General features: G+C 27.8%; 1 protein-coding gene across 1 annotated transcript in view; it reads right to left on the reverse strand.

The window, feature by feature from the left end:
- Positions 1-1007: 1007 nt before the first annotated feature.
- The window catches only part of LOC132917072 (uncharacterized), a 56484-nt gene continuing 44070 nt past the window's right edge, over positions 1008-13421 (reverse strand). The window contains exons 2-5 of the mRNA XM_060977608.1: positions 8263-8363; positions 6228-6372; positions 3961-4095; positions 1008-3853 (exon numbers count right to left, since the gene is read on the reverse strand). Coding sequence (XP_060833591.1) covers positions 3630-3853; positions 3961-4095; positions 6228-6372; positions 8263-8363 — 605 coding nt within the window. The 3' untranslated portion in view covers positions 1008-3629. The remainder of the gene's footprint in view (positions 3854-3960; positions 4096-6227; positions 6373-8262; positions 8364-13421) is intronic.

Below are 13421 nucleotides of genomic sequence, written 5' to 3' on the forward strand. Positions count from 1 at the left end.
AATTAAGTGAATTCATGTGTATATAGTTCTTTTTATTTTTACTACACATAGGTACTGTATTATTTTTGTTATGTTTTTTGAATTGTGGTTGAGCCACTTGAGCTGCTGCTGAAACAGGCGTTTAAATAAATAATGCGGTACACAGGTACACTGTATAATATATTTTGTATTAAGCAACTGCTCCTTACTTCTCCCCCATTCTTGGCATCCGTATTTGCCCTTGATCTAGTGTAAATCGGTAATGGTCGGCCAATACACCTGTGGCGTAACGGATACGATTTAAGTGTATTTAGGTTATTGCATTGAAGTTTAAGTTTGTTTAGGTTAAATCATATTTCGGTTTGAGTGTAATTAGACTTTGGCAAGGTACTTCGCTCGTGGGCAAATCGAACTTTATAGGTTGGATACAGCTCTTCTGTGTACATCTGGTGTTTTTTTGTGTTAAAGAAGAGTGTATAAAGAAAATCTCTATTAGGGATTTTCGGTATCGGAATTAGTTCAAGTAAGTTTTTTTTCACATAAATATTTTTGTATTGTAATAAAATCTATTAAGCTACTTAGAACAAACTTTTAACAGGATATTTCCCTCTTTCCGTTCCAACGTTGGTAGTTTTACACAAACGTAGGGTATATTTTTCTATAGTACCCCGTACTCCTGTAGACTGTAGTAGTGATTTTTTACGTCTAATATGTACATAATATTTTCAATAATAATAAACTACCACTACACGACGTTTTAGGTACCTATAAATATAGTTTTAGCTACACCGCGGCTATCGAGGTTCAATATATTACTGGTATGTTTCATTATATTGTCATGTGCTTAAATTCCTTATAGCATTCACTCCCTTTGGGGCCCAAACTTATGATTGTTGCTGATCCATAAGTTAGGTTGTAAGAGCAACGAAACTTTACTTATATATAAAGTAGATTAGGCGTATTAACAATATGTATTTGATAGAAGATTAAACTGTGGACGCGCTTATTTACAAAAAAAAAACAACGAATGATAAATTAGAAGATAATTTAATTGATGCATCCACGCTATTTTAATAACAGCAGTATAATCAAGGTGAATAGTTGGATTATAATGTAATAATATTTATTGAAAAATTTAACATAAAATAATCGAAGTAGGGTGCTAATTGATAAATGATATAAATATTCAGATTATACACACACATTATAATATTATATCCTTAATTTCAGTAAGTAAGGTACCTACTTATTACATTATTTTTTTAAATTTGAAACACTATATGATATCTTAATGTAGATATGTTTTATGAAATTGATGTATACAAATCTAAGTATACAGGTTATGACTATAGATATGAGGTACTTAAATTATAATTTAGTATAATATAATTATAATGATAGTAATTTCTAATTATTTAACAATATTTAATGAGAATAAGTATACAAATGTAAATTTAACGAAAGAGTTATAAATTTATTTAAAAAAATTAAATTAGATCGTAAAAAAATGTATTTTTGCAAGAGAGAAGTTATGTATGCACCTAGTTATAGAGGTTTTTTACAATAGTATATTTTACTTAAGACTTTTTCATCCGAATGAAATTTTTAATTATTTAAGTATACATTTGTAATCACGAATAACACTAATAAGGACGTCTACATTTTTAATAACTTATATAACTATATAAGTAATAAAAAATAAAATCGTTATACTACTTATATATATAATATAATAATAATGGTATACACAGTGCACAATTCAAAAAAAACAAAAATCATACGCTTATATTTTATAAAATAAAAAATAATAATAATATTGTATAACACACACACATACATATATATATATATATATAATACTTACTAATAAACGATATAAAATGTATTTATTAGTTTAAATTTAAAAATATTTAAATAATTCATAATGAATACTCGTTGTAGTAGCCAGTTACTATCTTTTGTATGAAAATTCACATATGTAAAAATAAAAATATATATACATACATTTGGGTCATAAAATACAGCTAGTAGCACTAGTTACTATAGGCATTTATATTATTATAGTTTTTTTTTATGATAATATTGTGGTCTGTTGACGTGGTCGAGATGAGTTATTGCATTATTGTGATAGGGCAGAAAGACCAAGTTGCTCAAGATAAATATATAGTATAATTATATATATATATATATATAAAATATTATATATTATATGTATGGCACCTAAAATATAATTATTGAATATATATAGAATAATATATTTGAATGCAGGGAAAAATTTGAAGCCAAATATCACATGCATTTAAAGTGAAATTTAAAAACAATCATTTAACGGGATAATCATTATGATCATTTTTTAAACCAAGAATAATAAAACAAAAGATTTTCCATAAAACAGAATAATAAAAAAATTTGTTATGGTAATTATTCCGAAAAATGACTGCTCTAAAGAACGGATCTTTATATTCGCCGCACGAAGAGCATAACTACCGGTCGCGCATCTAAAATCACTTGGTCAACCATGCCGTTCGCCATAGTAGGTGGTGGATGGAAGTTTGTAAGACCAACCAGAAGTCGACTGCGCGTAACGGATGCAAAATCAGCCGCTCTAAACGTGCGGCGAGTATAATGTTTTATGCACCTCCTTATATTGGTCTATAGCTAACATATTATACTTTTTTTTAGTTTCAATACAATATGAAACGGAAAATAAAACAAAATTAGAATTACGCATTATATATAGGTCTTAAATTATTATTATTACATAATGTCTACGACATAATAATATTATGTCTGAACCGTATTATACGACGATGTCCTAAGCGAATTGGTCTTTCTATCACATACCGTGTATTGAAAATTGAAATGGTATAATATTTAAAATTGCCGTTATTATTTTTATGGATGTGAAATAAAAAAAAACCCGTAAAAATATAACACCGTTAACCAAATCATTTTTACAAAATTGCGAATTCTGCAAGATGAAGGGTACAGTGTAGGAGATCATTATTTCCGATATTCAGTTTAAAATGTACCTGTTACGCGATATACCGCACCTACTATAATAGGGAATAATAGTGCGTATATGGTATTATATGTTAAATATACAATATTTTTATATATTTTTTGAACAAGAAGTAGCAAGACGTCGACAAGCTCTGTTTGTGGTTATTTTGTTTGAATTTTTAAATAAAAACGGACAAATTACAGTAATATATTCTTTCTGTCATTCGGTATTATTAATGGCAAAACCACGAATTTCGAAGGCGGACATAGTATCCACATGAGGGTATATTCTTATGCTTAAACGGTCACAGCTCGTATTTTTATTTAATGAGGATTTCTTACTAATTAATTTGTAATTAAAAAAAGACAATTGTTCACTGTAAAAAATTAAATACTAATAAAAAGAAACTATGTAAATGTATGTATAAACTCAAATTAAAAATTACAAAACGAAAAAACATAACTATTTAATTAATAATATGGGCATAATATAATAATAATTATTACTATTACATTTTTGGCGGGCATTACAATGGTAGTAATATTATTATAGCTGTTTTTATAAAACAAATCGCATATTGATCGTAAAAGACGCATCATTTAATGTACATAAAATTTTCTCTCTCTAGCTCTCTCGTCCATTTCCATCAAACGACGTTGACGGCAAACATGTCCATATTGAAATTGCCGTTGTTCTGTTCGCCATTATTGTTGCCGTAGAATTCCGGTTCGGAGGTATCCTCGTCGCTTAACGAATTCAACGTAATACAGTCCTTTGGGCTGCATGCGATCTGCGAGTTTTGGCCGCACTGGCATTCCAGACAGGATCCCGCGTCCCTCGGTAAAATGCTACCGGGCTTATATCTAACTCCTGCGTATAAAATAAATTCGATATTAATAACAACAGATAATAAATTGTTATTTGATCAGAACAGATCGACGTGATTTCGCGATAAATTGTTGCGGTATATACATTACCCATAACGAGACAAAATGCCTCGGTGTCTTCGTTGGGTGTCACGGTGGTTGTCTGTAAGACGTCTGAGGGACTCGAGTGAGGTACAAAGTTTGTTGATTTCGAACTCGCATCGGTTTCGAATGTAGTCAATATTACTGAAAGAAATTTACCAAAAATATTGTTCAGATTAAAGCGAGGCGTATACAAAGCTATATGTATATACATTTCTCTTGACAATAAAGTGTTAAACATAAATCATCTTTGATAATCTTTAAATTATTTATACATTGTTCCTAATAGAGTTAGAAGAGATAGAGAGTAGCAATATTATGCAAGACGTAATGCGTATATTATTCTGCTTTAATGATTCATGGCTTTTAAATAGTTCGATATTGTGGTTACAGCTACACATAGACATGGATAATGTCGACCATAATATACTGTAAGTAGGAATAACTTCCCTGATGCTTCATTTGTATACCTACTTAATTTATACATATAAATATATAATTATATAAAAGATTTGTAACTCTAATACTAACTTAACTATAGGTAATAATTATTTTGAATATAACGAAAAATATGGAAGCGTGTATTTGATCAAACTCACGAAGAGGTTTTATGAGCGTTATTTATTCTTTCGATAACCAAACTTGGTAGATTATATTAAGTTGATTCTAGTTCTACTGTAAATAATTATAAAATGAAACTTTTTAATTTTAAATAATGTAAGTACACTTAATAAATTCATGTTAATTAAAAAATATACGTATTTATTACATAATATTGTTAAAGCACTCCGAGAATGGTAATATTACAATGAAAATTGTCGGTAATATCCATATAATATAATATGTCTTTTAAAATCGAGAATTACTAAAATATACAGCATCATTGTACTATAGTAGAATGGACATGAAATGAGAAAGAAAAAAGAATTATTGTTCGAGATAAAATTTTCATTAATATAAGTATTATTATATCTTTAACTGTATTCTCTATCTGCACAGTCATTGGTAAAAACACTTCAACTTATAATACTACACATAGTCGGGTATGGATATTATGTAATACGCCAAACTGCATATTATTTGCCAGTTACCCCTTCAGCTACGGATCTCGATGCACCATACGCGCACGTCCGTGCACTATATATACCTACTAGAAAACGATAGAGAATTACAATACAAAAAATTTAAATCCCTTTAATATACGCACACAGTTATCACTATCATCGCTACATTATTTACATGTACAATAATGACGGGTTTTTTTTTAAAATGTTTTTTCCCCATACACCGAGCTTTTGTTCTGTCTGATTATTTATTGTCTTTAGGTTAGTGTTTTACCGTGCACATGTACACATATACTCCTAGGTGTATAGGATTGTTTTAACTCGTAAATATTGCAAATGTCAAGCTGTTATATTTATATACCTTTACTGTAAACACAAAAGCTTTGGTAAAAACGTTAAAAAAAAAAAAGAACGGACAGGACACGGATATGGAGACTGCCGCTTTGCTCACCACCGTGTACCTAATCCGTACACATATGCTGTAGTGTTGCATAATATTTATATACATATTATGAATTTGAAAGTAATAATAAATCACTGCGCATTACGAAAACGATTCCGCGTTGAGCTCAATTTACTAGTATAGTAGTAGGTATATATATATACAGTGTTAACATAGTGCTTGTAAAAAGAATTTACTTATTTGTATGTACTTCTAAAGGTTTTCGAAATGTATTGGTATAACATTTAAAGTTATAATAGTTATAACTAATGAGTAATGTTCGAAAGTTATATGATAACTGACAAAATATAGTTGGCATAGAAAAAATTCACATAGTAAGTATTTAAAGAAAATAAAAAATTTAAAACTGTGGCCTTTGAATATCTTAATAACACTGCAGTATAATATTAAACTGATATGATGGTTAAACGTGAGTTGAATAATACGAATGTCAAAAAATGAAGAACAAGCAAAAACTACAGTTATTTTTTTTCAGATCTGTTGAATTGTACACTGTGCGCTTATAAAGGTAAACGATAAATAGGTATACGTATATGAATGTATGTACCTATGTGATAAATTATAATGTCAAATAGTCATCCAATAATAGATTTGTAAATTGTTTGTTTTTTTTTTTTTAATTGAAAACAGACATGAATCCTACATTTATATAGCCGTTTTACGTATAGGTATGAATATATATTATACATATATATATATTCATTTAGACCGCACACATATTGAAATATCTTTCTATTGTTATATATTACTGTTTGTCGTGGACGTGGATTGCGGTTCGCCGTCGAACTCTTCGACCATTGTGTCTGCAGGAGCAGCTGTGTCGTCGCATTGCCAATAGCAAAATATTTGACCGTCGATGCAAATACATGCTTTACAGTGGTCGGTAAACAGTATCTGTTAAACGTAAATACAATCATTGTTATATAATATTTGTACATTGAACGGACAGTTTTTTTTATTGAATACGTAATGTAAAATAATTAAATTTAAAAAACTGACTATTCAAGATGATCTATATTATTGTGACTAAATGCTATAGCGTATAATATAAGTACCTATAAATGTCACTTTAGAAATTCAAATGGAAACTTATATTTTTTTTGACAATCATAATGTGAAGAATTTTTATCGAAATATTTTGATACGTAAAAATTGAAATTTGGAGTAGTACATAAGTTTTGACTTTAGAGTTATAGATAGTTTAGATAAGTGGAGTGAAGTAGTGCAGGGATACCCCGCAAATGTTGTCCTATACTTCTTCACTCACCTAAACTTTAAATATTTATAACTGATAAACTACTCGGCCGAATTTCAATTTTTATGTAACAAAATATTCCGAAAAATATTGTATTTCAGAATATAAAATTAAAAATATATGTTGTCATTCAAAAAATTTGAAAAATTATAGCAATAAAAAAAATAAAAATTGTTTTATTTTGAATGGAAATTATGAAAATAAAATATTTTCAAAAACATTAATAGATTTTGAAATAATGAGTATTGTTTGATAAAAGAATCACTCGGTATATTACATGCTGAATCCATGATCGCCGTTGCACGTAACATTACATTTATATTTACGTTCGTATATGTAATTTAATTATTTAATATTAATATAATATTATGTACTTTATGTAAATAGTATGGTTTAATTGTTTAATACCATAATACCATAAAAACCTCGTAGCAGTCCAAGCCCTTTGATTACTCGATCAATTTCTGTGTTGGGTAAGGGGGTGAGGTCAAACAATTTACCGCACATATATAATAATTTTATAGACGATCAATAAATAATAAAGCTAAAGATGACGGATGTCCGCATCGCTACAGCCTGCAGTCATTTTAATTTAAGTAGGTAGTTTGACACGCTAATTTTGCATGTATAATTAGTGGAATTCATTAAGATGAGGTATGATGCCCGAAAATCAGAGAAGGAAATTTGAAATTGATTAGGTAAAACCGAATATTGGTATATAATCAATTTAGAAATTGTTAATTTACAGAATGCCTGCGGTCGTTCAAGGGTGCAGTCTCGATCCGGTTGGCAACGGCCAATGGTATTATAGTTTAGTGTCGGGCGTATCTACATAACAAATACGATATTATATTATATTATAATTAATTAATATAAGAATTGATAAATGCACTACAAGGGCCTTAGAGCAGTTAGAGAGTTGGGGGAGACTTGAGCTGCCCCAAAAATAATATGGGTATATGTTTCACCCAAAATTATTGGAAAACTAGAGCTATACCTACGCCTATTTTGGTAATATTAAATCGAGCGAAAAACATCGAAAAACAATCAAAGTATTATACACTATACCTAACATTTATTTTTTCGTAAAACATTATCCGTATACTATTCCAACATTGATATATGATATTATAGACATAGATTATATGTAGTATCCTTATCCACCGCTGTATACTAAATTATAATATTGTATGTATACCTTATACGCGTAAGTTAACAACGCATGATGTTTTATGTATAAAACCCATCATCTATATATACATAAAGGCATACAAAAAACGGCTATATCATTAATTGCGCGAAGGTATATACTGTGGCAGCCGGCAGTTGTGTATAAAACGAATAGGATAAAGTACCTATAATAATATACCTATTGTATAGTTCAGTTAAATTATTATTTAAGTTCGTACGCACATCGAATCAAAAATAATATATATTCTACGTTTTTCTTACGAACGGCTGTGCAGCATCGTAGTTATACTTATAATTAATTTACAGCTGTAATAAAATGTTAAAATCGCACACTGTACCTTTTGACTGTGATTATAAAGCACTCCTGAAACTTTACACTGTTTTGTCCCTAGTGGGTTGGAGAACACGGCGTCGTTTAAGTTTCGTATGTTGTAAGGAGCTGAAAAACGGATAATATTAAATTAATTAAAAACAGTAAGTTTATAACAATAAATTAAGTAACAATATTTCTACGACAAATAATTAAAATATTTTATCCCGTAGTGCACCGGGCACACTACTACAAGCATTAGATTAATGACAAAAATAATTTGGAGGGACAAAGGTTGACTACCGCCAAACCCCATAAGGCGACGGTCATTATATTATTTGGTGTCGCCCTCTATTATTACGTATACGCAGCGTAAGCAGTACCACTCTCAATGTATTTTGTGTTTTGCATATAATTTAAACTAAGTTTGGATAATTATAATTTATTTTTGTCTTGTGTATTGCATACGATTATTTTAGGTGAAATTTCCGCAAAAGCATACATATATTTTAAAATAGGCATTGAAGTATTGTACAATGATTGAAAGTCACAATAACTGTACGATCAAAATAATAGTATCTATAGGTACTAAGGAAAAAAATACAATTTTCCAAAACAAAATTGTACCAAAATTATATGCGTTTTTTGGTATTTTTTTAGTATGAGTATAATATTAATAACTATTTGGGCTTAGTTTCGAATCAACACCATCAAAATAATTACATATCATGTTAATTATAGGTATAGTAGGCGTGGAAAATAATTTCGTATAAAATGTATTTGGTATACCAAGTTAAGTCAAAGTTGGATGTCGAGAGATGGTGGTTTCTGTACTTTCCAAGAGGTCGGTAATGGTTAGTAAACTTTTGTAGGTATTTGTAATTTTAACATTGCAAAGTTAAACACTTGTGTGATGTATGTATTGTTGTAATTATAAAACACTATGGAAAAAATGCAAATATTTTGTCATTTAAGCAATTACTGTGCTTCCCTTGGTGTTAAGTATTACAGCGGTGCTATGTATTATAATTACAAATTTGAAAGCTATGATATTGTAATAAAATATATTATTATTAGAAATTTGAACTTGTTAAACTTAAACATCAAAAAACAGCTTCTTAAGAATAATATCATTTTTTAACTAAAAATGAGTTATACATTACTGTTATAAGAATCTTTTTAGTACTCAAAGAGTGTTAATAGAAAAATATAATTGTAATAATTACATGCTAGGAATTCGAAAAAATATGCCTTTTGATATTTGACTTATTTCCTTTAGAAAGAATTTTTTTATTAAAAACATTTTAGCAGGAATGATTAATATAAAGTTTTAAATTTTTAGAAGAGTAGTATGTTTTTATTTCGTAAACTCCGTAAAATTAAAATATTCATATTTAAATCAAATAAACTTAAAAAGAAAATTTATTTATGAAAAAACACGGGGATTTAAAACAAAAATGTATTAAAGACGTTGAGTGATTGAGTGAATATATTTCTTAACTTGAAAGCTTCTGTGATAAATTATCGTATTATTATTCTTAGTAGAGCTTGGCTTAACTTAAAATGGTCAAGATTTTAAAAAAATGTGCATAAAGGAATTTTAAATCCACGGATAATTAGGATGAACGAATAATCAAATTTTTTGACAAGCGTACAAATTTACAATATAAATTACACTGTTGATTTGTTATAAATTAATCTGACTTGCAAATATATTTTCGAGGAAATTATAAAATGACTTCGAGTGTAATTTAATAAAAAGTAAAAAAAAAATTAATAAGATTAAAAACAAATCAAGACTATCATAATTAAATTCAATCATAAATTACTGTTTCATAAAAATTGTGTTTTTTGTATTTATGGTCTATCGGATATTGTCAATCAAAAATATTCTTCAATAAAATTGAAAATCTTCACAGAAAATATAGACTAAATATATAACTTTTAAGTCAAACATGTTTTTATTTTGTCTGTATAATATTGTACAAACGATAAGATATATGATATATATAAGAACTATATTATACACTTTGATATTGCTTCTTTGCGAGTGATCAAATAGCTTTCGATATTTTTAGATCTAGAGCAGAAAGTGAATTTTATTGGTTGTACAATTATGTGTATTTTTATTATTCTTTATTTTTGTGTTTGTTATTATGCTTTGGAACAGAAAATTTACTTTAATCTTCTTTTTGATAGAAAATTTTATGCAGTTGGTATTTTGAGTTTGTGGAAAACCAGTTAAATCTCCTCATTTTTCTTGATAAGTGAGAAAAATTATCAAAAAATAGTGGATAAATGGAAATATTTATTCAATAAAATTTTTTGACAAAATCAATCTTATTATTTTGTTGCAATACACAAAGAAACAACCGTTCATTAGGCATAAAAGTATTAGAATTATTATATAATTAACAATGATACATTATAGTACATTAAGTTTGTTAACCTAAATAACTTACTGATTAGTGATTACAAAATATATATAGGTAATAAAATAAATTGAATTGAGAAATAATGATGTTTTGGGGTGTACGAGTATTCCCTCCTCATTTAGATACACTACTGATAGGTATCATTAACAATTGTTTAAATATTATTCTACGGAGTCTCGTCACGTGAGTGGTGAGTGGCATTATAGTATCTACTATTTACGATAGATATACCAAATTTTTTTTATACACATTACTCGTATTTTTTCATTTTCTTTTTTTATTATATCATCATAATGAATAATAATTAATTATTTTATCTGTCCTTAATTTTATTTTTGGCTATATTAATTTGTTAATTGAAAAACTAGTCAATAAAATATTACAAACATTACAGGAAGTAATAATTTTGCAAAATGCCATGACTCACAAACACGTGTAGTGGCAATTACAAAAAAATTTGATAACCATAGTCAAGTATTTCTATTGTATATAAATATTAAATAGGTTTATTTAATGAAATGATTGGTAAAAACCATTTGAAATTTCGAACGCAATTTATAAAGAACAATATACTATAGTGCCAGAAATATCAGATTATTGATTAGTCTGTCGTGAGAGAGTGAAAAACGGCTGATCTGATTTCCTCGAGAGTTAATTTCAAGTTGAGCGCAATTCATTTGGCGTATATATATATACGCCGGTCGGTCTGACCTATTCTATTTGAAGTCAACGCATTCGTATTTGTCCAGATGACCGTCAGGGTGTCTGGTTTGTGTATTATATAAAGAGGTAATTATTTTTACTACATTACACTTATTACGTTGGCCAATTTCCGTGTTTTAATAAATTAAAATAATATACGTGATAGTATTATATTCTATCTATAAATGACAAAAAGTATGAATGTGACCACATTATTTTCCTAAGGTGTCCTTACTCCTTAGGTGTCTACATATTTTTGTGTAATAAAACTATATTTTGTTAGTATATATAAAATGTTGATATTTGAATTTTCGTAATACTAAATAATACTAATAATAATGAATACAAAATGTAAAAATAAATAATATTCATTTAAATATTTTGTTTCATAATATTAGATTTAGATTGAAGATGATCATTAAAATATAAAATTTAAAATAAATCTAAAACTCAGTCATAAAAATTAGATTTTTTTTTTAAAAGGTAGTATTTTAGTGAATAATATGAGTAATGAGTACCTAAACCAACTTTAAGTTTTGTAATTATGTAAAATCATTATTTAAAAAAAAATAATTGAATGCAATGATTGTTGACTTTCGAGTTGTTGACATCTGCTAAACATGAATGTGTATGTATACACGCAACTGATATTAATCATGGACCAGTAAAGGGTTTAAACGCTTTACGATATATATACCACTATACTGTAGCACGTTTAGTTACTATGTAATCTATATATACTTATAAATTATAATACCTATACCGTTACTCCTTATTTTCCATTTATATCCGTTGTTGAATATATTGTCGAAATATTTTATGTTATTTGGAACAAAAGTAACTAAATATATAAATAAGTAATTGTATATTAGTATTCAGTATACCTACTGCCTTATACCAATATATCATTTTCATTTAGCCGGCCTTTATCGAGAATGTGAATTAATGAGATGTTGGCGATATAAAGGCGAAATTTGGTGGTGATTTTAATTAACTTTTTTTCTCCAAGACGAAAACTGTCTAAAAGGAAATCGACTTCTAGAAAAAAGAATATCCGTACAAAGAGGTGAATAATAAAATCTAATATACCGTGTAGGGTTTTCACTCAGTCTAGTTCGGTTAAGGATAAACACACATAGGCGATAAACATGAAGCTTTTAACTTACATGGTTATAGTGTATACCTATGATAATATTTATGCACCTCAGCGCGTAGTTCGCCGATGGTAATAGATTTTTGTACGTTCCTTGTTTCAATGTTTCCATAACGACATATTATTTTAAACGTTGTCGGAGGGCGAATAAAGCCGACGTTAATATTGTGATAATAATATGTACAAGTGACAAGCAAAAGACAAACAGAAGTTGTTTATCTTATTCATTAATAAACAGGAGATTAAAATGTTATATACATATATAAATTATTAATTGTCTTTTGTACACTGTCGGACATCATAATTAATTAATAAAAAAAAAATTAATTTCATCCATGTACATCAGCTTACAAAACTTATAAACAACTATATAATATATATATATTATAAGTGATATTACATAAGACATTATATTGTAACGCGTTATGTCATTAAACTTTCAAGAACCCGTTCAAATTGTATTTCGGATATAATTTTTTTTTTTTTATTACGCCCGGTCAAAATATTATAGATTACACAAGAGTTTAATGTTATCTATTGTATAATTCATAGATAATGCTTATATTGCTTTAATAAAAGCCTTAAATGTTAGGATGCGTTCAGTATTTGCGTCAAAATTGATTAATAAATCTTCAGCTGGCGTTTTCTTTTACTCCAAGAGATTATGGCGGGTTTATAATACCATATTCCAGAGTAAGAGATACAAAATGTATATCAGTATTTTTATTTTTTTTTTGACGTAGATCGATTACTATAAGAATAATATTATTATTTCTAGTTAAAGCGGATTAGACATCAGACGAATATAATGGACGTTTCGTTTTGATACTTTATTTTTTTCCTATAACAAAATTTGAAATTACGTTATAAATGTTATATAAAAATACTTTACACTTT

This window comes from Rhopalosiphum padi, chromosome 1, assembly GCF_020882245.1.
Source record: "Rhopalosiphum padi isolate XX-2018 chromosome 1, ASM2088224v1, whole genome shotgun sequence".
NCBI classification, from domain to species: domain Eukaryota; kingdom Metazoa; phylum Arthropoda; class Insecta; order Hemiptera; family Aphididae; genus Rhopalosiphum; species Rhopalosiphum padi.